Source organism: Muntiacus reevesi, chromosome 15 (genome assembly GCF_963930625.1).
Source record: "Muntiacus reevesi chromosome 15, mMunRee1.1, whole genome shotgun sequence".
Lineage (NCBI taxonomy): Eukaryota > Metazoa > Chordata > Mammalia > Artiodactyla > Cervidae > Muntiacus > Muntiacus reevesi.
The window spans coordinates 25,692,052-25,718,395 of record NC_089263.1 but is presented as its reverse complement, the minus strand read 5'-3'; the positions used below and the strand labels follow the sequence as shown (position 1 = coordinate 25,718,395).

Below are 26,344 nucleotides of genomic sequence, written 5' to 3'. Positions count from 1 at the left end.
TCTGACCTTTTTGGAAGTTCTTTACTGATACGTGGGATCAGTGAGTGCCCTGAAGCCAATACTGAGGTTGGTGATACAGACACTGTACGATGATGAGTTCTTAAGGTGCCAGGTTTATTATGACAATAACAAAACCAAAATTAAATAGGATGTAGTGACATTCTATGCCCTGATGGTCCTAGATGCTTCCGAGCCCTCAGCTCTCAGTCAGGACCCCTGCTCCTGGCCCCGACTGCAGCCACGTGGCAGACCTCCACGTCCGCCCCCAGCCGGCGCAGCTCGTCCAGCCAGATCATCTGCTTCTGCGACAGCCGGTCGTGGGGTCCCTTCACTTCCACCAGCTGGGAGGGTAGTTGTGGAGTGATCAGTGTTTTATTGAGACAGAAGGGCTATTCAGGTGGGCTGTGGCAGTTCCCACCAATGACCATTTATTTAGAAGGCTTGTCCAGCTGCACTGCTGTACTTACATGTCTATAATAACTAAACATGTACATATGAATTCAGTGAGAAAGTCCCCTATTCTGTAGAAACCAGACTGTCCTCCACAGAGAATTAGGAAATGGATTCATACGTAATACAGCAGCTGAAATAGTTTTCCAGCACATACAGCACTGTTACTCTCCTGCTCAACACCCCTCAGTCACTTTTTTGTTGTGTCTGCAATTAGACCCAAGCTCCTTGCCAGGACCCACAAAACTGTGTGGCCTGGTGTCTTCCCCACGCAAGCAGGGCCCTTGCCCGTGCTTGCCAGTCCCACCACCTAGTACACGTCTCCCTACTCTTCATGTGTCTGACACCTTCCCCCTCAATGCTCAGCTCAGATTTATTTCTAGGAAGGTCCTTCCCCTTCCTGTCTACTTGTTTATGATGTGTATCATAAGATAAAACTGCTCATCACACATCAGCTCCATGGAACCAGAATTGTGTCAGAGTTGTCTACCACAGAGCACCAAAATTCAAAACACAGCGATGGAGACTACCAACATGAACTACAAATGTTTTTGTTTTCTTTTTAAATTAATAAAGTATTTCCACAGCCTAACAGGAGTTAGAGAGATCTTAACAGAGATTCCAAAGGGTAGAACAGAGGGAAAAAAATATTTGAATAGATAATAGCTAAAACATTTTTCAAGGTTGATGGAAATTATAAACCCAAAGATCCAAGAAGCTCAGTGAACTCCAAGTACAGATCCCTAAAGAACACGACTCTAAGAAACATAAGTTGCATATAAGTTTGGAAAAAAAAAAAAAAAAAACGCAGGGCGGGGGGGATCTAATAAAGCAGCCAGAATTTTTAAAAGTCAGAAGAGAGAGACTACAGACTTCTCACTAGAAACAATACAAGCTAGATGACAGTGGACAAATATTTTAAGGCATTAAAAAAAAAATTCTTTGTCTAGGAAAAAATATCTTTCAAAAACGAAGACTTAAAGTCTTAAAATATATAAAACCTAAATAATTCATCATTAGCACACTTCCATTGCAAGAAATGTGAAAGGAAGTTCTGTCAGGAAGAGAATGATAGTACATGGAAATCTGAATCTATATAAAGGAGTAACCATTAGAATTTGTATCTATATGAGTAATTATAAAGGCTCATTAGTACACTGTAGAAAGCAAAATAATGTGTTACAGGGTTTATAACATGTTGAGGCATAATGTATGAATACAGCACAAAGGCTGAGAGAGGAGATATACTGTTGTAGGGTTCTTTATATTCTGTGTGGACTGGTAGATCACTTCAAAGTAGATAAGTGTAAGTACACACTGTAAACACCACTCCAACCACTTAAAACACATGAAGAGTCAGAGCTAACAAGCCAACAGAGGATAAAATGCAAGCTTAGACAAAATGAAGAACTGAGACAAAAAACAAATAGAAGGTTTAAAGCCAAACATGAATAATCACATTAAATGTAATATTCCCAATACTAACAAATTAAGAGCACAGGTTGTCAGATTAGATTAAAAGTAAGACCCATATATATGCTGCCTACAGAATATAAGAAACTCAAATATAAAAACAAAGATAAGTTTTAAAAAAGTATATTAACTGCTGGCAGCCAAGAGAAAGCTGGAGTGACTATATAATAAATTTATATCAGTTGATTTCAGAGCAAAGAACATTACCAAGAATAAAGGAAGGTCATTTTATAAAAGAGTTCAATTCATAATGGAGACATGACAATCCTAAGTTTATATGTTGAATAATAAAGCTTCACAATATATATAAAGCAGACATTGATAAAACTGAAAGGAAAAACACCCAAATCCACAACTGTAGTCAGAGGTGTCACATGACACCAGAAGCATGACCCAGAGAGAACAAATGAGCTGAACTCATCAAAATTAATACTTCAGCTGTTCAATACACTAGACAATGAAAAGTCAAGTCACACACTGAATGAAATGTATCTGATAAAGAACCTGTATCATAAGTTTTCTTTTCATCTCAAAATTCAGTAGTTTAAGAAAACCACTAGCCTGTGACAGGCAGGATGAGACCAGGTGAGGAAAGGGTGGTGGCCAGCCTATAGCATGTGAGCAGATGCTCACTCTCGGAGCTTAAAAAAATCACCCCCAGTCATCCCGGCCTCTTGGTGCTCATACCTGCTGAGTCCCTGCCCTTGACCTGCTTCCAGCAGTGGACACAGCACAAGCAATGGTTTGTTGCTGCCAAGCTCAGCTGATAAAAGAGACTGACTTTCGTCCTGCTTACAGCCTGGCCCTTCTCCCTCACCTGCTTGGATGAAATAGGCTGCCGCATGGGGAGAGGCCAGGTGTCAGCACTGTGGACACCTCTATCAGCAGCCACCAAACAATCCTAGCCCTCAGTCCAGCAACTCTTGAGGGATTCAATCTTGTCTATCACCAAGCAAGAAATGCCTGGATTATGGCCTTTAAGTTGATCATAAAATTACAAACATGACTTTCCATTCTAGCTCAACTGACCTTGACGTGATGACTCTGGGAGCTCCACACAACCAGGTCTGGGAGGCCCCCTCGGCAGTGCCTGAAGTCCACAGCCAGGCGCCGGCACACGCCACTGAGGATGGAGCCCCCTAGGCAGGACACAAGATCCTGGACAGGAGACACAGGGACGGTCAGCCCTCCCCTGGGATGGAGACCCTGGAGCCCCCAGTGATGGTGAGACGGGGGAGACCCCATGTGTCATTCAGCAGAGATGGGGTCCTAGGACACCAAGCGTCCTTCTGCCCCTGGTGCTGGCACCCCGGCCTCTGGGGACGCTTTCTCCTTGGTCAGTTACCAAGCTTTCACCTGGTCAGGAACATCCAGGGAGCAGCTAAGAAGAGAGGATTTGGGGTGAGCACTTAGGATGTGACAGTGGACCATGGAGGCCACTGGTCACAGGACGGGGAGAGTGTCCTCCCTCCAGGGGCCACAGGCCAGACCAAGGAGGCTGCCAACCAGATGGGCAGAAGGCATAACTGGGGCTTGTTCACACTTGGGACTGTCCCTTCAGGAACAGAGGCCTGTGGGCAGGGGTACGACAAGCACATGCATATACACATGTGTATGCATGTGCTTGCATATATACATGAACAGGTACACACATACACACAGGTACATGGGTGTGTGCATACATACAGGTACACATATATGTGAATGTGTGCATGTATGCTTTTTGTTACAATTGCCAAAAGGAAACCCACATTGGAGGCACTTCCTAAGCGAACCCCGCCTGCAGACTCTCACCTGGGCTTGCTGCAGAGAAGAGAAGCGATCCCAGCTGACCAGGGAGGACACCCTGCCTTCTTGGGCCTGCCACGCAGCTGCCACCCAGGCCCGCAGGCTCTCCTCAGGGGCGCTGTGGATCTGCTGCAGCCGGGCTTCCATGGCTGGTGCCCTGCTCTCGAAGAAACTGTCTGTGCAGAGGTCCAGCGGGGCCGCCTGTGTGCAGGGAGAACCAGCTCACACTAAGTCTGGGAGGCTGGGGTCGTCAGAGGAGCCAACACCCATCAAATCTGGAAACTGGCTACTCTGATGAAGTAGACTCAGGCTTTTTCTCAAAAGATATATAAAAATCACCCAAGTAATCTGATATAAAAGCAATTTATGACACTGGTTTTTTAGAGAACTAATTTGCAAAGACAAGCACAATTTGCCAAAAGAGTTCTTAGGTTAAACTAGTGGAGCTCTTGGACTTCCCAAGTGGGGCCGTAGTAAAGAATCCACCTGCCAATGCAGGAAACACGGGTTCGATCCCTGGGTCAGAAAGATCCCCTGAAGGAAAGTATGGCAACAGACGCCAGTATTCTTGCCTGGAAAATTCCATAGCAGGCTACGGTCCATGGGGTCACAGAGAGTGGGACAGGACTGAGCGACTGAACATGCACACAGAGTGGAACTCTTAGCAGACATGTGTGACAACACAGGAGTGTACCTGGGCCCCACCAGGGTGAAGCCAAAGACACTGACACTAAAGGTTTCAAGAGGAATGATTCCAGTAAAGTAGCTTACATTTTAAATTCTATGAATCAGATTTAAAAATTAAAAGCCATTCTTCAAGTGAAATTAGCACTAGGATCCAGAAGAGTATAACTGGGGTCAAGTTTCTGGGGCTGCAACCTCAGGGTCCCAGGGTGGGAGTGACTCACGTGTGAGTACAGAGTCTCTGCGGCCTGAACGCAGCCAGGGTTACCTGATAGGCGTTTCTGAAGGTGTCTGGCACCCCGTCCATGAAGATGATGTCCCACAGCAGGAGGCCAAACAGGGTGCTGAAGGTGGACCCCTCCCCATGGATCCCTAAGACAAGGCACATACGAGAAAAGTCCATCTCTTCTGTTCTCCAAAGACACCGCCATATCCTACTGCCAACTCAAGTTGAAGAAAGTAGCAAAAATATTTCAGATTCAAAGCACAGGCTGTTACTGTTTATAATAACCAGGACATGGAAGCAACCTAGATGTCCATCAGCAGACGAATGGATGAGGAAGCTGTGGTACATATACACCATGGAATATTACTCAGCCATTAAAAAGAATTCATTTGAATCAGTTCTAATGAGATGGATGAAACTGGAGCCCATTATACAGAGTGAAGTAAGCCAGAAAGATAAAGACCATTACAGTATACTTACACATATATATGAAATTTAGAAAGATGGTAATGATAACCCTATATGCAAAACAGAAAAAGAGACACAGATGTACAGAACAGACTTTTGGACTCTGTGGGAGAAGGCGAGGGTGGGATGTTTTGAGAGAACAGCATCGAAACATGTATATTATCTATGGTGAAACAGATCACCAGCCCAGGTTGGGTGCATGAGACAAGTGCTCGGGCCTGGTGCACTGGGAAGACCCAGAGGGATCAGGTAGAGAGGGAGGTGGGAGTAGGGATCGGGATGGGGAATACATGTAAATCCATGGCTGATTCATGTCAATGTATGACAAAAACCACTACAATATTGTAAAGTAATTAGCCTCCAACTAATAAAAATAAGTGAAAAAAAAAAAAAAAGAAAACAAAGCACAGGCTGTTTTCGTGCCATTCCCAGCTCATTTTCTTAACATTAGATTGCTTATATACAGAAGCCTTGCTTAAGGATGAAAGTCTTAGTAATTATGACAAAATTCAAATGCATGTTTCAGAGTGGAAAAACCTAAGGGACGTGTTTAAAAACAAACAGGAGGTCTGATGTGGGAGGGTGAATGCCCAGGAGCCTCTGCCTTCTGACCCCATTCGCCTCCTTCCACAGCACTCCTCTGCCTCAACCTGGACACCACATAGTGCCAGGGTTTTTAAGACTCGGGGTTTTACAGAAAACTTCCAGTCAGAGACCACCCAGTCCAGACCCCCTGTCCCCACCCCACATCCAGACCACAAGATGGGGTGGTAACCTCAGAGAGGCCCAGCCCAGTTCCAGGCCACGTGAGCAGTGAAGCAGGGTCCCCAGGGCTGGAGTCTCTCCGAGTGGGCCCCTCCTGGCCCCTTGGCACACCTGATGCCCCCACCCGAGACCCCGGTGCTCCTCCACACACTGCAGTACCTCTGAGCGGCTGGCTATGGCCAGCATCTTGTGGTCCTCCCCCAATCCTGTCCACCTGCCTGACCCAAGATCTCCAAGAACAATCTAGCCACCCTTGCTCCTCATGTCCCCACCAGAACATGCCACCCTCATGGTGGTAGGTGTGAACACTGGCCATGAAGAAGCACACGGCCCTGATGAACTGGGGTGATAAAATTCTCTCCTGAGCCCTCCAGGGCCTCCCACAGGGACAGGATAGAGTGACAACACCCCCAGTGTGGCCACATGGCCCAGAGTTACCCTGGTCAAAGCCACAGTGTCTATAATGGGCCAGCGCCAGCTCCTCCACAGAGCACAGGAGAGTGGCGGGGGTGGCCCCCCCAGCCTCCAGCACGAAGACAGACTTCCCTGATCCACGCTGCGGGCACAGCCGGCCTGTGACAGTCACCTGGGTGGTGGGGAGGAACAGCCGTTAGCCCCACTCCTGCTCCAGCCCTGAAGCCCCAGACAAACTCTCCCAAAGGCCCCCCAAAGGCCACCTGTCCTTAGTGCAGTGGTGGGCTGGTCTGTGAGGACGTGGGCAGGTCATCGCCTGGCCCCCAGGAGCGCTGCTCCGGGCTGCTCTCCAGGGTCCTGACTGTGCTGTGGGCAGGAGGCCTGGCAGGGGTGTGAGCTGCTGACTGGGGCAGAGTCATAGCCCCTGCTGACCAGGCCTCTTTGACACCTCGATGCCAGGCTGAGGTTGAAGCAAGGCTGGGTCACTGCCAACAGCAAACCAGAGGGCTTTCTATGAGAAATGTGTGCTGGAAACCGCTCTTAGGCTATGTTCAGGAAAAACCCCTGAAATGAACCCACAGTGCCCCCAGAATATTCACGCACGTGTCTGACGTCCTCCACGGTGACCTCTGGGAGCTGGCGGAGGAGGTGCATGTACTTCTGGCCGCTGGGAGAGGCCCGCAGGCGCGCAGCCCTTTGGTACAGTGCCAGGCGGTGGCCTGTCCGGACGTGAGGATCGGCCAGCCCTGCAGCGATGCACTGGACAGCCTGCGGAGAGCACGGCACTGTCAGTGTCAGTAAGGCCCAGGCAGCGGCACCCCCATTTCATGGGACGGGAAGCCCCACCATCAATTAATCATCCCTTTTGCTAATTAGCGGTGGGCAAAGCCGCCCTCCAGGGACAAGGACATTATTCCTGTAGATCTCACGCAGACACGTTCAACGCATAGATGGAGCACAGACCCTGAGGCAAAGGTGTGGGGCAGAAGCAGTCATGTTCCCAACACCATGTCCTGGTCACACGTGTGGACACACTGCCTCAGGAGACTGGGGAGAGGGACCTGGGGTAGGGGTACTCGGGGCCCCAAGGGATGCTCAGGCCAACTGCAAAATTATATGTGGATTTTTGACCATGTGGGGGTGGGGGGGTGGTCAGAACCCCTAACCTCTGAGTTAGTCAAAGGTCAGCTATATAATTAATGCCACTGAACTGTAAAATGGCAAGGTTTTTTTGTTGTTGTTATATATAATTACTACAATAAAAGAATAAAAAGTGACAACAACAACAAAAAACCCAGAAGTCAGTGAAGATCAGACCATCAGAGTGTAGCAGCCCAGAGGAATCCAGCAGAGAGAATGAGGCCCTGCTGGCTACTCTGCAGCCCTAACGGAGCCGGGCTGGCTGTAGGGAGGGGTAGCCTTGGGCTCGGCCTGGCCAAACTGGCTGCTGGGCGGACATGAGCCTCTGCTGGGCTGGCCATTGCCTGCTCTGGAAACTGACATACAGAGGGAAGGAATGGTGACAAAATCACAGGTTATGAGTGGCCAGCAAGACCTCTAGGAAAAGGCTAAAAAAAACCAGGATGCTCCATCAACGTCAAAAATAACCTCTGAGCATTAATGAATACTCCTCTCAGCAGACCCAAATGACGGGAAAGTCTATAAACTCCTCTGAAATTTTATTTCAGGGAGAGAGAGAGGCAGTGTGCACATGCCCTCTGTCCACACTGGGTGGGGGCCAGCAGGGGCCTCTCCTGACACTGGGCAGGGAGCACCATACCCACCTCCAGGAGAAGAACAGTTTTCCCTGGGTCGAAACACTTGAGGTGACAAGGCGTCTTTTAGTTTCAGGCAGTAAATGGAACATGTCCAGGCCCAGAGTCAACTTTTCCAACCCTCCATCACCGGATTCACGTGACCTGCCACTGGAAGAATAAAAGCTCCCAGGGCAGCAGTGCCCTCCGCTGGACGCAGACATGGGGTTGGCAGGGACAGGGGACCACAGGCGGCCACACAGAGGGCCACTGTCGCTGCCTCACAAGGCCCTACCCTGCTGGCCACAGTGGCTGGCAGCCAACAGTGTTCTCAGACTCAAAGTCCCTACCAGAGAGGGCAGCACCCAGATGGGATGGAACCAGACGCCACGTCTTCACCTATGTTTCTACCAGGAGGCCCTGGGCAGTGAGTGAATGAAACCACCATTTCCAAACCCGAGAGCACACCTGTGTGAAGGTGGGGGACACCTAACCCTCCAGCTCCTGACATGATCCACCCGCTGACCCCACAGTCACCCTGTGGTCACACCCCTGCTATTTCTGGGGTTGGCAGAACACAGACAAAGAGGGATATTTAAGAAATCAATGCTTTAAAAAAAAAAAGAAATCAATGCTTTAAATCAACTATAGTCCAATATAAAATATAAACTTAAAAAGACAGAAAGAAATCAACGCCCTAATGACATTTAGAGTCTTAAGGTATTAACAGTTTGCTTTAATGTTTAAATGTACGTGAAGCTGAAGAAAGGTTGGTGCCCCTAGCAGCTACGTACCGGCTCCAGGTGCTTCAGGTGCTGGTGTAAGTTAAGGGCCAGCCGGTCCCACCACCGGCCCCTACTGTCGGGACAGTACACGTCCTGGGACAAGAGGTTTTCAAGCTCTTCCACGGCTTCCTGCAGCAGCAACAAGAAGGGACATGCATTAGACTCCTGCACACTAAGGCCGCTGTTACACTGAGTTGTCAGGAAAACTGGCAAAGGGTATCAGCATCCTTTCCACTCTAAAATAAGGCCCAGATCCAGGACTGCCAGGAGGGGGCCCTGGGACATCCCCCAAGAGTGGCCTGAGCTCCAGAGGCACCCCCACTTCTCAGCAGGGCCCCTGCCAGCTCACGTGGATGCAGCTGTGACACCGCATGGCACTCTCTGTGCACCAGGTCAGCAGCACCGGCCACACGGGGCCAGGCTCTGAGCAGGAGCAGCAGCTGGGCTGCAGGTCCACATGCTTTTGGGAACCCAGCTGGCCACACGGCCAAGGGTGCGAGGAATCGGGGAGGGGGCTGGATAGGTATGAGGCGGGGTCTCCACCCAAAGGCCCCACCTCAACAGGCGGACTTTGTGGTCCATGTTCATGGCTCACGTCTCATGCTTATCTTTTGTGGTTCCTGAATCTCTTTGAAAAATCTGATTCTCCTGAGAAAAATGCACAAACCCCAGAGATGCAACTGCAGATCCACAGACTGCTGAAGCCAGTCCCACGGAGCTGCCCAGGGTCCATGGACCCAGGTGAGGAAGCCCAGCTCTAGCAGAGCCTCTTTGTAAGATGCCGAGTTTCAATACAGAAGTATCTGCACAGCAAAAGCTGAGTCCAGCAACCTCACAGCTCTGAGTGTGAGCAGGGGCGTGACTGGAGCCCTCACTCCTGACTGTAGATTACTTCCAGACTGTCCATGAGTGCTGTCCCGGGAACTTGAGCTGAGGCAAGGCTTCCATCTCAGAGATGTGGGGAGACCCTCCCCATCACACGGGGGCTCTGAAAGCAGCTCAGCCTGGCTGCAGACCACGTTGGCAGGAGAAGTCAAGAGCCAGGGGCGGAGGGCTGGTGCACTCACCTTGTACAGGTGAAGTCTCTGCAGTATTTCAACGTTTCGGGACAAAATCCTCGTGTAAACCCACCCAACAGTAAAACACCGGAGGAAGAGAGGTAAATTCTTGTGGTACCTAAAACGAAGACGTACACCAGGAGTTTAGTGGTTTGGTGTGTATATTGTAAGACAATCCTAAGAGGTGATTTAGAAAAGGCAGAGGAACCAGAGATCAAATTGCCAACATCCACTGGACCATAGAAAAAGCAAGAGAATTCCAGAAAAACATCTACTTTTGCTTCATTGACTATGCTAAAGCCTCTGACTGTGTGGATCACAACAAACTGTGGAAAATTCTTAGAAATGGGAATACCAGACCACCTTACCTGCCTCTTAAGAAATTTGTATGCAGGTCAAGAGGCAATAGAAGTGGATGTGGAACAAAGGACTGGTTCCAAATTGTGAAAGGAGTACATCAAGCCTGTACATTGTGTACACTGTCACCCTGCTTATTTAACTTATATGTAGAGTACATCACGCGAAATGCCAGGCTGGATGAAGCACAAGTTGGAATCAAGATTGCCAGGAGAAATATCAATAACCTCAGACATACAGATGACATCACCCTTATGGCAGAAAGTGAAGAAGAACTAAAGAACCTCTTGATGAAACTGAAAGAGGAGACTGAAAAAGTTGGCTTAAAGCTCAACATTCAAAGAATAACGATCATGGCATCCGGTTCCATCACTTCATGGCAAATAGATGGGGAAACAATGGAAACAGTGAGAGACTTTATTTTCTTGGGTTCCAAAACCACTGCAGATGGTGACTGCAGCCATGAAATTAAAGGACACTTGCTCTTTGGAAGAAAAGCTATGACCAACCTAGACAGCATATTAAAAAGCAGAGACATTACTTTGCCAGCAAAGGTCTGTCTAGTCAAAGCTATGGTTTTTTCAGTAGTCATGTGTGGGTGTGAGAGTTGGATCATAAAGAAAGCTGAGCACCAAAGAATCAATGCTTTTGAGCTGTGGTGTTGGAGAAGACTCTTGAGAGTCCCTTGGACTGCAAGGAGATCCAACCAGTCAATCCTAAAGGAAATCAATCCTGCATATTCATTGGAAGGACTGATGCTGAAGCTGAAACTCCAATACTTTGGCCACCTGATAGGAAGAACTGAGTCAGTGGAAAAGACCCTGATGCTGGGCAATATTGAAGGCAGAAGAAGAAGGGGACAACAGAGAATGATATGGTTGGATGGCATCACCGACTCGATGGACATGGGTTTGAGCAAGCTCCTGGAGTTAGTGATGGACAGGGAAGTCTGGCATGCTACTGTCCATGGGGTTGCAAAGAGTCGGACACGGCTGAGCGACTGAACTGAACTGAAGAGGTGAAAAAGCAGACTGAATTTCTTTCTTCTAAGAAGATACATTCTGAACACTGCCTGTCATGTGCAGTTTTTTACACCACAAATCTATGTTCTCATGGCCACCTGCTTGAAGTCACCAGACGGCGATGTGAAGTGAGAGCCAGAGGTCAGCAGACGCCAGCCCCCAGGCCAGACTCAGGGCCTCCACCTGATTTTAATAAAAGTTCAGTGTGGTTTCCATGTTTATAAATGGCTAAAAGAAGTCAAAAGGAGAAAAAGTGTGTGGCATGTGAAAATTACAAGAAACATACATTTGGTGTCGGAGAACACACCTGCACTGGGACAGTCCCGCCCACTCACTGGCAGAGCCTGACCACTGCCCCACTGGGCCTCCACACAAGAGGCTACTGACTTCTGTCCTACAGGAACCCAGCTTCCCAGCCACGAGGTCTTATCTTATTTTTTAACCAAGAAAATCATCCATTAACTTGTTTTAACCATTTGTTTTGCTGTTTGGTCTGAGAAATGTTTACACATTTGCCCAATTATCTTAAGAAAATCCCCCAGGGTCCATGCACATCATGGGCTAACACTTGTTGTAAACACTGGTTATCTCCTTCCTACAAAGGCCTATAAGTAAATGCCTCACTCTGTCTGAATTACTCCCAAACTAAACACGGAGAAAATATTCAGTTGTTTTTTCTTAACAGTAAAGGCTATTTTCCTGGCTGTGGTTTTTAAGTTTGTATTATTTCTGTGTAGACTTTTGTCCTAAATGTTTTTCTGAAAGAGATATCCAATACTATTAATTTTTCTCATCACTTTGTACTAAGGAAGGAAAAAGTTTCTTAATCCTATGGAACACGTTGAACATTTTTTTTTTTCCCATGTTGAACATTTATTAAACCAAAAAGAAAGAAGGATCATGTGCTGTGTACTTGAACTCTTGAAGTAAATGTTCAATTTCATTTTCTTTTTTTTTTTTAAGGTATGATTCATTTTCTTGTTCAAAACAACAGCTCCTGGAATTTCCACCAGAAGAAGACAGCTTCTGTCCTGCAGCCAGGCTCCCCCCATGGTTGTAATTCAGCTGACCAAACCCCAGAGGGGCCAGTCCCCCTGCAGGTGGCAAGCCACTGTCTGCCACAGACGGACCAGGGTTATAAAAATCACTCCAAACTTTCAGACACTCCCTGCTACACACCCGGCACTTTTGACCCCATGCAAAGCGAGGAGGAAGTTCAACTACACACGCTGGCCTCACCACAGAACAAAAGGAGCACATTCCTCATGAAGAAGATGATCTTACGCAGTTAGAACAACTAGGTCAGTTGGTAACCCTCACAGGCACCAGAGAACCACCTCACCTCAGGGACGGGTGGTCTTTCAGTCCATCCCAGTTCTGCTTTGCACACCGAGCGAGCTCCCTAGCCTCCTCCCAGGCCCCGCTGGCCATCGCCGTGGAGATGTCATTCAGCATGTGCGCGGCCACCGCGTACCTGGCGGGGGGAGGTGGGGGACAGGTGGGAAACCACGACATTCAGGTTTCAGGGGGGGATGAGCACTGATGTACAGAACCTCATATCCCCACATCCCACCCAACACATTCAGATCTGCTTTTGAAAACACAAGGGTTATGTTTTATCTCAGTAATAATTTGACTGTTACTCCATGAATAGCCTAGAAGTGTTCATACAGGCCTCCCAGCCAGAAAGCTGAAGACACACACACCTTACCATCACATCACATGTCCCATTATATGATGCAACACTGACCAGGTCTTCCTCCCTGACCTCCAGTGCCCACTCACTCATTCATCCAGTCAACAATCTGGGAGCAACTATGACAACATGTAACCAATCTCAGGATTATACAGAAGTGTAGGTTTGGTCATTTAATCACTAAGTCAGAGATGGCCACAGGGATACTGCCCAAGCTAAGAGAATTATTTGGGATTTTCAAAAACAACTTCAGGGACAGTATCTGGGAGATGGCAATGCTGAAATGTTCTGAACCCATGTAACTGAAGAGAGACAGCTTCTCAGCATGTCTTTAGATACCAAAGCAAAGATACGGGCCCCATAGTTCTGTAACACTGAGTGCACAGTCACTGTGCTCTGGACTCACCCTTGAGAGAAAAGCACACACCAGCACTGTGTGCAGAAACTGTCAAATAAGCAAAAAACAGTCCCCCAAGTGTAAAAATTTGCTCATGCACGCTTCCAACTAGCTCTCTTTTCATACTCAACTGGACAGCTCTAAGGCAATGAAAAATGGAATTGGAGAAAGCATTCTAACTAGAAGATCTGACTGAAAAAGTTATTCCCACTGAATACAAATAAGATACTGACCATCCTAATAACTAAGGCAAAATGGGCTAAAATCAGTTTACACTGACTCTGTTTTGATCCAATCATTTCAATAGCTTATTTTTTAAAGCACATACTAGACAACACTTAAACATCTTTCCTAAAATCAAATATCAGAAACCATTTCAGCTAACTTTGAATCACAAACCTGCAACATCTATGCAATTCTTTTAAAATCAAAATCCACTTTTGCTAAACACTGGCTAAATCCATGCATCAAAGCAGATTCATGAAAACTTCTATTGTCTGCATGATTCTGGTATATGGTCCACAAGTTGGTTATTAGCTTTATTTTAAGCGTTATTACCAGGAAGACATTCAGCCTTGTTCATGCCAACAACATACTCACAAGGCAGGTTTGTTCAAATGTCTATATTTAAAAAATGCTCCTCCTGCCAAAGCTATTTGGGAATATAAACCAGGGGAAAACAGTGTAGTTCTAACTCAAAACTTGTGGGTTTTGGCAACCTTAATCAAACTGCATTTCTATATTCTCCTCACAGTCCTGGAAAAGTATACAAGTAAGCAAAAAACTAAACAGGGAGCAAAAACTTAAAAAATGGTTTTGAGCAGATGTTTCTCTTGTGGATGGCAAAAACCAATAATAGATCCTTCTGCATAAATTTAAAAACACACAGATGTTACAGTGAGCAACCACTCTTACCTAATGAGATCATCCCTGTCCTGGAAGATCGGGGTCTTCCGATTGATGGTGTATCTGGGGAACTCCAAGCGGCCCAGGTTGACCAGCAGCACAGTGGAGAGCTGACCCTGGCCCCCACAGGCGGCCTCCTCATCTTCCACCATGTCGCTCAAGGAGAAGAGCAGCAGGGCCCGGGAAAATACTGCCCGAGGGCCTCGAGAGACTCTCAGGGAACGTCCCGCCACGTCTTTAGCTCTGAAAAATACACAGTATGGAAGAGACTTGCTGGTCTGTAAGCATTTGGACATCAGATTTCATAGATTATTTCAAGCTAAACAGTATTCATTATTCTAAGCCTGAAGCAAACCTTTGGCCTCTGGCTGTGTGATGTTAAAGCATTTGTTAACCTCTCTGGGGTTCAGAGCCCCACCTTGGAACACGGTGAAGATTTGATGAAATTAAACCTGCAGATGATTTCACATAGTGTTTGCCTGAATAAAAGAGCAGAATAAGGTTTATGCTGGTCCCGAACATGTGAAATAACCAGAGAAACTCAAAGTGTTACCTGTTTGACATTAGCAACTCTCAATTCTTGACTCCAGTGACAATTTAGATTAAATAATAGATATTCATTTATTTAAGATAACTATATTTATGGCAGTGCTGGGTCTTTGTTGCTGTGTGCAGGCTTTTCTCTAGTTGCAGCAAGTGGGTGCTACTCTCGAGTTGTGGTGCACAGGCTTCTCATTACAGTGGCTTCTCTTGTTGAGGGGCACAGGCTCAAGGGAGAGTGGGCTCAGTAGTTGCAGCTCCTGGGCTCTAGGGCACAGGCTCAGTAGTTGTGGCACATGGGCTTAGTTGCTGGCAGCATGTGGGATCCTCCCACACCAGGGATCGAAACCGCATCTCCTACACTGGAACATGGATTCTTTACCACTGAGTCACCAGGGAAGCCCCACAGGTCTTTATTTAGAAAGTCATTATCCAAGGTTCTTGGTCAGGCAGCAGGTCACAACCAGGGCCTTCTGGCTCTACCAACCTGGACACCATGCATGACAGGGTTTCTCTATTGACATCTGGGCATTAGACAATGCTCAGCTGTGTCCCTAGCCTCCACTCACTAAATGTCAGTGGCACCCACTACCCACCTCAGTCACAACAAGAACGCCTCCAGATGATGCCAGGCATGCCTGGAGGTCAAGGTCCCCCAGTGAGAGCTGGAGTCCAGTGGAGGACCTCATCCTTCCTACCAGCCCAGAAGCTATGAAACCAAAGGCAGAGCTGACTCCCTAGGGTGTCCAGAGATCAATGCCCCCAGCACAGTCTCGAAGACACAAGGGTAGGGTTCCCACCTCACCATCATCTACATGAGGACCACGCAGCCACAGAGCCTGACAGCACCCCAGCCTTCCTCCCCATGCAGTCACGAGGGTGTCCAGTGGCCCAGGACTCCAAGTTGCAGAAGGAAACATTCAGCGTGACTAAACACACAGAAGGATTCAGAGAGTGCAAATAAGGAGGCTTTTTCTGCAGAGGAAGGTAACCAGGTATCACCTTCATGTGGAGACTCAGGTTCCACTCCTGGGCTCCACAGCTTAATGAAGAAATAAAGGACACTGTCAACAGACAAAATGATAAAGATGTGCTATATAATGGAGTATTAGCCATAAAAAAGAAATTCTTCCATTTGCAACAATGTGGAGGGATCTAGAGAGTATTACCCTTAGTGAAACAAGTCAAAGACAAATACTACATGTTATCACTTCTTTGTGGACTCTCAAAAACAAAACAAATGAATGTATATAACAAAAGAGAAATAAATTCACAGCTAGAAAAAATAAACTAGTGGTTACCAGCAAGGAGAAGCAAGCAGGGAGAGGTGAGACAGGTAGAAGAGTAAGAGAGATGAACTACCCTATAAGAAATAGATAAGCAACAAGGATGTACTGCACAGCACAGGGAAATACAGTCATCATTTTGTAATAAATTTAAATGGAGTATAATCTGTACAAATACTGACTCACTATGCTGCACACCTGAAACTAATATGTCAACTATACGTCAATCAAAAAAATTTTTAAAGGATAGTAATTCTAGTAAAAAACTAGAATACTCTTAACAGGCTTTCCTGGTGGCTCTGTGGTTAAGAATCTGCCTGCCAATGAAGGAGACACAGGTTGGATCCTGCTCCAGAAGATCCTGCATGCCACAAAGCAGCTAAGCCCATCCGCCATTAACTACTGAGCCTGTGCTCCACGGCAGGAGAAGCCACTGCAGTAAGGAGCCCTCACATCATAATCAGAGCAGCCCTGCTCACCGCACCGGAGAGAAGTCTGCACAGCAACAGAGACCCAGTCAGCCAAAAGTAAATAAATAAAGTTATACATGTAAAAAATGGTCTTAAGATTCTCATTTCTCTATAATTCTCATGTCAGTGATAAAAAATGTTCATCTTAATTCTATTTCTGTTCCTACATGCTCAGTGCTTACACTGAGAAACAGCTAATTTAGTGTTCACTTACTTTTAAAATATTACACACATGAATACCATGAAACACTTAAGAAATAAAATTAAAGACTTAGAAGACATTTAACCAAAGGGATGAGGATCTTATACCCCTAAATCAATTAAGTATAAAAACATAATCTAGTTAAATACTTTTGGAAAATCTACAGTATAAACTTTTTGAAATGTTGACAGTGACATTTTTCTTAATAATGTATGCCTTATTTATGTCTGTGTTTTACTAAGATTAATATTTGTAGTATCTTCCCAATAAGGATGGCTCTTGGCACGTTAACAGCTCAAAGTTATACACACACACACACACACACACACACACACACACACATACACATATATAAAATAACAATGATGTTGCTTTAAACTGTTTGCCAAAAGCATTATCTCATCTCATTTTCAACAACTCTGGAAAGTGGATTTCCAGACTAAGGTTGATATAGTTATACTTTAGACATAACATGGGCAGAAGAAATAAATTCTGAGATTTTTATGATCTTTCCTAACCTGAAACTGTTCAGGAGCTTTTATAAGGACAAAAGAAACCATCCACACAGCTTTTGGAAAATTTTAATGTTTTAACTCAAGAGAAATTGCATATTATTGCTGACAGATCATGTTTCAATAAAAAGTCTACTGAAATAAAAAATTTGTCTGGATAATTCATGTTTAAATCTTGTTTAGGAGAGTAGTTAAAACTGCATTTTTCTTGAGTAATAAAACACTAGAATATGCTAAGGGCCCAGTGCCTCTAACCTCTTGCTTCTTGGTTTTTTTTGTCCTAGAAATCAGTGTGGTATGACAAGAATTACGAAAGCTAACCCAAGAAAGAATCCAGACCTGATCATTAAGGTTCTCTGCCTTTTCAGTATGGCAGCAATTGCAAAAACAATCACAATCTGGAAACACGTATCATCCATTTTAAGACCTTAGTATGTGCTGTGTGTGTGTGTGTGAGTAGTTCAGTCATGTCCAGCTCTTTGTGATCCCCATGGACTATAGACTGCCAGACTCCTCTATCCATGGAATTCTCCAGGTATGAATACTGGAGTGATTTGCCATTTCCTTCTCCAGAAGATCTTCCTGACCCAGGGATAGGAACCCAGGTCTCTTGCATTGCAGGCAGATTCTTTACCACTGAGCCACCACGGAAGCCCAACCAACAACTCAAAAGTTCTTACTGTAACAAGTTCCTTCGCTGTTCACCTGAAACTACCACAACATTGTTAACTGACCACACCCCAACGCAAAATGTTTTTTGTGTTAATAAATAAATAAAATGATTTTAAAAAAAGAGCCACAAAACCTTTTCAGGATCACTGCGCCAATGCCAGGCTGGTTCCGGCCCCAAGTACAGACTGAAGGCTGCTTGGCCAATCTGAGGAACGCGTCCACCAGCTGCTGCTTCTGCCCATGGGCACTCGCCAGGTGGAAGGTCTTTGCCAGGGCTTTCAGTTCCGGAGCAGAAAGGAGCTCCAGCACCTCAGGGAGCTCCTGCAACTCAGATTCTGAAAATTTTTTTTAAAAAAAAGTACTTTAAATAAGTTTATTATTTTCCAGTTTTATTGATACTTTAAGAAGAAATCTTATTTGTTGTCCTAAGATTAAGAACTCAATTTAGGGATTTCCCTAGTGGTTCAGTGGTTAACTCTGAGCTTCCAGTGCAGGTGGCCTGGGTTTCATCCCTCTTCAGGGAACAAAGATCTTACATGCCACAACAAAGACCCAACACAGCCAAATAAATTAAAAAGAAAAAAAGAAAAAAACAATTTAAAAGACACACACAATCACTATGTCTCAGGCACCAATCAGTAGATGACATGAAACTAGCACCACCCTCATTTTGCAGAAACTCCCTTCACGGTGTTTCCACTTTGGTTCCCCTGGACGAACCATACCTGTCTGCAGGAAGCCTGCATGTGTCAGCTCTCCAACCACAGGGGTTAAGTCAGCAGAGATCTCTTCATAGGCCAGCTTGTTCTCCTTAATCCAGCCGAATTTACGTTGAAAAAGTCTTACGTATAACTTCTGACCATTGGCTGTGACAAAGTTAAAATAATCAGTGAAAATCATTCTATTTCTTCTCTAAAACCACCTCAGTCCTGCTACCACTTCCTTTTGTAAACCAGAGTAAAACATGCTGTTACAAATGCACATATGCTGACTCAACTGATCTTCCAAGAATATAATTTTCTTCCTTTGGAAGACAGAACTTATTTCAAATACAAAGTCCTGTGGGAATGTCTCCTTGGCCTGTGTGCAGGACAGGAGGAGCAAGAGGACACAAAGCCTTTGTGACAGTCTTTGGAACTAAGGCTCCCTCTTCTCTTCTGTCATGAAAAGTGGGAGTGGGGGCCAGTAACACCATCCTCCCAAAGCCGGTGAAAAGATTAAACAAGATAAGTATATAAACCATTCCAAAGTTGGTAATGATTATTAGCCACTTAAAAACCTAAAGGACTTCCTTGGTTGTCCAGTGGTTAAGAATCGCCCATCCACTGCAGGGTCTCTAGTCAGGGAACCAAGATCCCACATGCTTGTGTGGTGTGGCCAAAATTAAATAAATAAAATTAAACAGAGAAATAACACCATCTATTTAAATATATATATATATATCTTTAAAAAAATAATAAAAAATAAAAGGGTAAGATGAAAGTTCCCCACTATCTAACTAACATTTCTAGTCCCTCAAGAGAGGCGCACCCCGTCCCCTCACCGAGAGTTCCAGTTATTCTGTTCTCTGTTTTTGGTTTCATACACAATATTCTATTTTAGGCTGAAAATCATATGAAAAGGATTTTTTTTTTTAAAAGTCTGGCTTTGGTAGAGCAGCCATCTCTAACTCAGTGATCTCCATGAAGCTATTTAATTAACCTGGTCTCAAGTTTTCCTATTACCCAAATTATCTTTCAATTTCCAAATCTAGAGTGGTCTCGGGACTTCCCTGGCCATCCAGTGGTTAGGACTCTGCTCTCCCAATGCAGGAGGCACTGATTCCATCTTTAGTCAGGGAACTAAAATCCTGTAATGCTGCATGGTATGGCCAAAAATTTAGAAAAATAAAATGATACAACCTTATTTATTAAATTTTCTAGTTATTTCCCTTTTCTCTTGAAAGAGGCAAAATCGATTCACAGTAGCTATTTTCACAACAGAGACACTAAAGATGATCCTCTGTGGAGGGCAGCCCATAAGAATCTACAGAGTTTACACTAGGAAACTGTTCCTACTTCTCATCACCACGGCCCAGGGTTACTAACTACTTTCATAAATGTTCGTACGCCAACCAAAGATCTGTGACCACCCTGGATACAAGAGTCGATGGGGTGTCACCCACACAAGCAGAGCCACAGTTCCACTGTGTGAACGTAAAACTGAATTCCTTCTCTTACCCGTTATTGGTAACGTTCAGGATTTCTTTTTTGTAACTGGACTGGGAGTCAGACCTGCTACTATTACTAGTGGTCAGCATGGCCCCCAAGGAAGCTTTACCTGCTTGAGAGGGACTCATGTGCACATAGCCATCAAGGTCCTTTGAATAAGCAGCTGATGGCGTGTGGAAGTGGGGCAGGAAGGAGTGCATAGCTCTTGCTCTAAACCTTCGCTATTTGCTTTGAGCCACACAGCTGGCTGCCAAGGAATTTAGGTATGTTTTTAAATGTACCAATTTACAAAATTAAAAAAGAAAAAAAATTAACGTATCAATTTAGCTTGAAAACTTCCATTTCCTGCATACTTTTACTTTAAAAGGCAGAGCCCAGGCAACTCAAGTGTGATTGGAGGAAAAAAATATGCCTCAGTACCCCTTAGTTTGTTTATTTGCCTGTATTTTATTTTCATTTTTGAGGAAATGGCCCGCAAAAACAACAAATCCACCAAATACAACCGCAAGCTTGATTACATGCCTGAAATGCAAGGTACACTTTTCTAAGTTACACTATTTTTTCCCCCTAATCTGGGAAAGGCTGTTTTTACAACCATCAGATATACATAAAAAGGACAAACAACTGCTTCCATTACAAGCAAAGTACAGTGTATAAGGATGACAGTGCAGAAGCAGGCATCACCTGGCCCCAAATCTTGTCTCTTTTTAAAGGCACATCGTTGTTGAGCTGAACACCATCACTGGCTCTGACTCCCCTGAGTTTTCCCAGGGGGCTCCCCAAACCACTGACTCCTTGGGGTCATCAGCTTTCTGCCCATCACATCCCAGACCAACTCAGGGCAGCAAATGGCAAACAAAGCCTCAAAAGCAAACAGGCTCAAGATACCTGATAACTGATGAAACTTAGTTACAATGCCCTTCTCGTGTTCATCAAAGAGCATCCTGTCTTCTTCATTCTCAAACACGGCTTTCAGCACCACCAGGAAACTCCGAAGGTAGTAAGGATGGTCTGGCACTTCTGGACTTGTGACCCAGGACACATCACAGCTTGACCTCTTCTCCAAAGGCATCTGATGAGTGCTTTTATCCTCTAAGCTACTGTCAGATTCTGGAGGAAGCATTTGGCTGTTGGTCTGTATAGAAGCATCAACTGTGGAACTCGGAGGTTTTGCCTCCCAAAGTGAGCCCTGATTTGTCACTTCTGAAACAATAGTCATTTTCACCTCTTCACAATGAACTGTCTCACATTTTTCAGTAACTTCACCATCTACTCCTTTGACACTCTCCTGCTTTGCAAGATGGTCCTTAGAAGCAGACTTTCTATGCCCGAGAATTAAATCTGATGAAAACACAGGCACATCACCTGTGCAGGCAGGTGTTAGGGTTGATTGCTCACATTCCTGGGCAGCTGTCTGGCCTTCAGCTTCCTCCACCTTAGTGCTTTCCACTGTATGTGCTGGAGTGCTCAGTTCCTCCTGAGAATCACCAGTAAATATGTTCTCCTTTTGAGAGCTGTTCTCCAGAAGTGGATCCTGGCCCTCCACCTCCAAATGCTGATCAACCAGGCTCTTAAACTTTGTGCATGAGGACCTCTGCAGACTCTGATTAGTGAACCCCTCATTCTGATTCAGGGATCTTTTAGCCTTTATGTATCTTCTGGACAATTTAGAGGACAGGCTTCCCAGAGAAATGACTTTTACATTATGATGTCTCAGCTCTTCTTGATTTCTGCACACCGAGTCACCTTTACTTTTAAAGTAGGGGCTGGTCTGCTGTTTTTTGCCCATTTTTGATGAATCATTTTGGCCAGGGGTTAAATTTATCGTTGATGGTGACGACTTCTCTGGCGTTATATCTTCTAAGGCAATATTGGTCAAATCTATGGTGGGCACATTTGAACTTAGGCTGACATGCCCGGGACCACCTGGAGTCATGTTGTCGTGGTCAGCACACATTTCATCAAGGTGCCGGTTCAGGTCATATCTTGGCACCATCTTACTACAAATAGGGCAGGCAAGTTTAGCAGGGGGTGCATTGTTAAAAAACGAAATAATAGAGTTAGATTCATTTTGTTTAGTTTTGCTGCTTGATAAACTTGTACGAGGCCTTTTTTTTGAGGATTTGCCTACAGACATCATGAGTATTATTAGGAAAGCTGGGTAGGGACTTCCCTGGTGTCCAGTGGTTGGGATTCTGTAATTCCACTGCAAGGGGCCCAGGTTCGATCCCTGGTCTGGGAACTGGGATCCCCTGCATGCCCCAATGGGCAGCCGAGGGAAAAAAAGCAAAGTTGGGTGTTTGTTTCAAGTAGTAAAACACAAGGTAAGACCTGGGAAAGATATCAGTGGTTTACTTTTACTTCCCTGATTCGAAATCATAAAAAATGGGATCCTATTGAACTTCATGTTACTCATTTAGTTTCTTCTTCCTATGAAACAAAACATGTGAATTAAGAACATATTTATGAATTCAACACCAGAGGCGGGAAACGATCAACGATAGTATCTCACGGGATGGGGCCTTGAATAGACCCTGGCCTTGGAAAGAAAAGCCCAAGGCCCGGCTGTCCACGCGACCCCAGAGTGTCCGCGAGGATAAGTTCTAAGACTCCTCTGTAAGATCTAAATCAGCCACCCTAAAAAGGGACGTCTGACTACGCGAGGTCTTCGTTTAAAACCGCCGCACGAGTAACTTCTCCCAGGCATAGCACGCCTATCCCGCCCGCACAGGCCTGTAATGAGAAGCGCCGCCGGGAGTCGCGGGCATCAGTCCACCCCCCCGGCCCCGCCTCCCCGCGATCCTGCAGCTCCGGCCGCCGAACCTCCTGAGGCCAAAGCTCTGGCAGGCCAGCCCTCCCCTGGGATTGTGTGCGCACCTGGGATACGAACCTGGGAGGTGCACCTGGGACTCCGCCGCCAGCCCGGCCGCCCTCCTCCCTCCCTTCCTCCTGTTCCCCTAACTCGCTCTTCCGGCCCTGCAGCACCCAGCAGCCAGCTCTCCTCTCACAGCCCCCAACCCCGGCCAGACAGCCCCGCGCCTCCAACAGGCTACGCGCGCCAGGCATTCCCAGCCGATTCCCGAGAACTCGGCCGTCACAGGCTAGGCCACCGGAGGTTCGAGCAATCAATCGGCCTTCCCTCTCCCCTTAAAGGCAGCCGGCGGTTCGCGGAGGCTGAGCCAGAGTAGGTCGGCCCAGACTCCCCACCTCCTGCCTTTCACAACCTGGCGGAGGCGGGCGGGCGGGAAGGTGGGCAAGTTGCTGTGACCAAGGAAGCCGCCTCCTGGGAGGAGACACAGGCGAAGACTCCACTTGGCCAGCAAGCGTGTGCTGAGGTTCCTGGAAGAGATGCTGTTTGCTGCCGAATGCAAGAGATTCCAAAACCTCAGGAGCACAGGAGTCCAGGGCCATACCACCTTGAACTGAACGCACCCCATCTCATCAAGAGCAAAAGACTAGTAGATCAACAAGGACCTACTGTGTAGCACAGGGAACTATATTCAATATCTTGAGATACCCTACAATGGACAAGAATCTGAAAAAGTACACACACACACACACACACACACACACACACACACACATCTGTATCTATGAATTTGCTGTTCACCTGAAATATTGTAAATCAACTGCACTTCAATTAAAAAAGGTAAAAGAATAAATGTATTGTAGGTAATAGGGAATGGTGAGTTTGCACATTTTTTACATTAAAGTGTAGTTTGTAAATGTAGTTTTTCTTTGTGCTAATAGTTTAATGAGGCTACATAATTTAACATAATGGTTATGTGTAACAACAAAATTACTGAAAATTTATCAGCCAGACCTTGAGTGCAGTTATTCTTATGGCAGAAAGTGAAGAACTAAAGAGCATCTTGAGGAAAATGGAAGAGGAAAGTGAAAAATTTGGCTTAAAGCTCAACATTCAGAAAACTAATATCATGGCATCCAGTCCCATCACTTTATGGCAAATAGATGGGGAAACAGTGACCGACTTTATTTTTGGGGGCTCCAAAATCACTGCAGATGGTGATTGCAGCCATGAAATTAAAAGACGCTTACTCCCTGGAAGGAAAGTTATGACCAACCTAGACAGCATATTAAAAAGCGGTAGACATTACTTTGCCAACAAAGGTCCGTCTAGTCAAGGCTATGGTTTGTATGGATGTGAGAATTGAATTATAAAGAAAGCTGAGCATCAAAGAATTGATGCTTTTGAACTGTGGGGTTGGAGAAGACTCTTGAGAGTCCCTTGGACTGCAAGGAGATCCAACCAGTCCATCCTAAAGGAGATCAGTCCTGGATGTTCATTGGAAGGAATGATGTTGAAGCTAAAACTCCAATACTTTGGCCATCTGATGCAAAGAGCTGACTCATTTGAAAAGACCCTGATGCTGGGAAAGATTGAGGGCAGGAGGAGAAGGGGATGACAGAGGATGAGATGGTTGGATGGCATCACCGACTCAATGGACATGGGTTTGGGTAGACTCCGGCAGTTGGTGATGGAGAGAGGCCTGGTGTGCTGCGCGGTTCACGGGGTCGCAAAGAGTTGGGACACGACTGAGAGACTGAACTGAACTGAGTGCTGATGTCAGCTGGTTCCAACACCCCAAGGGACCCAAATGGAAACTTTCTAAGGACGGGGCGCCTGTCTGTGGTCCCTTACCACTGCCTACAGCAGCAGCCAGCACTGTGTGATTACTCCATAAATGTGTGCTGAATGATTGCATGAATAAATGAACAAACCAAAGAGAAAAGGGATGTGAACAGGGAATTCACTGACAAATATGTATTGAGTGCCAACCTCATGCCTGGTAAAGTCCTTCGTGCTGTGAACAGAACAAAGAATGCAGAAATGAGGGGGGAAATCTTTGTGGCGAATACATTCTGATGAAGGAAGATAGAGAAAAAACAAAAATATACGTAAATTGTAGAGAGTTTAAAAGGCAAGTACAGATTAAATGAAATTCCTGTTTTATGGCAAGGTGAGAAAAATTTAAACACGTCTTTCCCAGTTTGGGCTTCTGCATTAGTATTGTGTGTTCTGTTATCAGCATTAATCAGACCTCCTTTTTAATCTTATCAAGGGTCACAAGTCCTTAGGAGATAAGCTTCCTTCTCAATAGTGATGGTCCATGACCCACTTCCCTCTCATGCATAAATCTTGATGTGTAAACTGTCAATAATACAGCATTTAATGTACAGATCTGTGTCTCAAAACCATATGTAATTGTGCCTTGACCTCTAACAGGTGAAACAGTTGTCAGAGGGGAAGGAGGCTGCCAGGAATACCCTTTAGGCCAGCTTTTCCCACCAGGAAGGAGACCAAGAATAAACCTCCCATAAATTCCCTCTTTGGGGGCATTTTATGGCTATGAAGATGGAAAGACCCCTGGCACCTGAATTTGCAAACATTATCACAAACTTATCTCCCATTTGTTCTAGACATCTACCTGCTTTTCTTTTCCCTGACAAGTTAGGTGGATAAATCTCTAACCATTTACCCAGCTGCTTCTTTTGTAAAACTACAATACATGAATACTTTCTCCTGTTAATCTGTCTTCTATTGTCAGTTTATTTTTATTTTTTATTTTTTCTATTGTCAGTTTAATTCACAGCTCTCAGGGACTAAACCTAAGAGGGTAGAGGAAAAGTGTTTCCTCAACAGCAAAAAATCTAGATGGCTCTTTCAAGAGGTTTAGTCGTGAAGGAGAGCAGAGAGGTGAGGCAAAACTGAGCAGGTAGGTGGGGTTAAGAGTGTTGTTACTAAACAAATGCTGCAAAGGGTATGGAGAAAAAGGAGCCCTCCCACACTGCCCATTGCTTCTTCAGCGTCAGCTTTGTTCTCATCCTCTACTCCCAAAAGGGTAATGTGAGGCCCTAATAGATGAAAGACAGTCTTCCTTGGCTGGGAGGTCAAGACAGGGAGCACCATGGTGGTCATGGAAGGTTCCAAGGGCCACCAGTCTGCCCTCCCAACACACTCACTTCTCTCCTAGCCATGTCACCCGCCTCCTCCCACCTGAATGGGGATGGGGCTCCCCAGCCTTCACAAGCCTCTGCTCATGCAACGCGAGATCACTTCCCAAGGAGAAGGATGTAAGATACATGGATGGAAACCCCACTGTCCTGTGGAAGGATGGCAGGGCAGTGGGAGAAGAGAACCAAGGCCCCCTGAAGACACGTGAGGACCTCTGCTGTGGGCAGCTGGC

General features: G+C 45.8%; 1 protein-coding gene across 2 annotated transcripts; it reads right to left on the bottom strand.

Annotated features, from left to right (window-relative positions):
• Positions 1-77: 77 nt before the first annotated feature.
• Positions 78-23,167, bottom strand: FAN1 (FANCD2 and FANCI associated nuclease 1). 2 transcript variants are annotated; one of them, XM_065906542.1, is made up of 14 exons: positions 23,026-23,167; positions 21,024-22,565; positions 18,651-18,791; positions 18,059-18,260; positions 14,253-14,486; positions 12,587-12,718; positions 9,875-9,983; positions 8,817-8,936; positions 6,872-7,036; positions 6,293-6,440; positions 4,664-4,767; positions 3,718-3,912; positions 2,953-3,081; positions 78-341 (listed from the first exon to the last, which is right to left on the bottom strand). In XM_065906542.1, exons 2-14 carry the CDS (start codon positions 22,273-22,275, stop codon positions 204-206), a joined length of 3,069 nt encoding a protein of 1,022 aa, XP_065762614.1. In that variant the 5' UTR covers positions 22,276-22,565; positions 23,026-23,167; the 3' UTR covers positions 78-203. The 2 variants fall into 2 exon arrangements, with proteins under 2 accessions (XP_065762614.1, XP_065762616.1); XM_065906544.1 differs by having other exon boundaries at positions 23,013-23,154.
• Positions 23,168-26,344: the final 3,177 nt, after the last annotated feature.

Excerpts from the sequence above, each read along its gene's own strand:
- FAN1 (XM_065906542.1), bottom strand. The coding sequence starts at position 22,275 with ATGATGTCTGTAGGCAAATCCTCAAAAAAAAGGCCTCGTACAAGTTTA. Across the intron at positions 12,719-14,252 it reads GACAGGGATGATCTCATTAG|GTACGCGGTGGCCGCGCACA; the intron begins GTAAGAGTGGTT and ends TCCCCCCGCCAG. Across the intron at positions 8,937-9,874 it reads AGAGACTTCACCTGTACAAG|GAAGCCGTGGAAGAGCTTGA; the intron begins GTGAGTGCACCA and ends TTGCTGCTGCAG.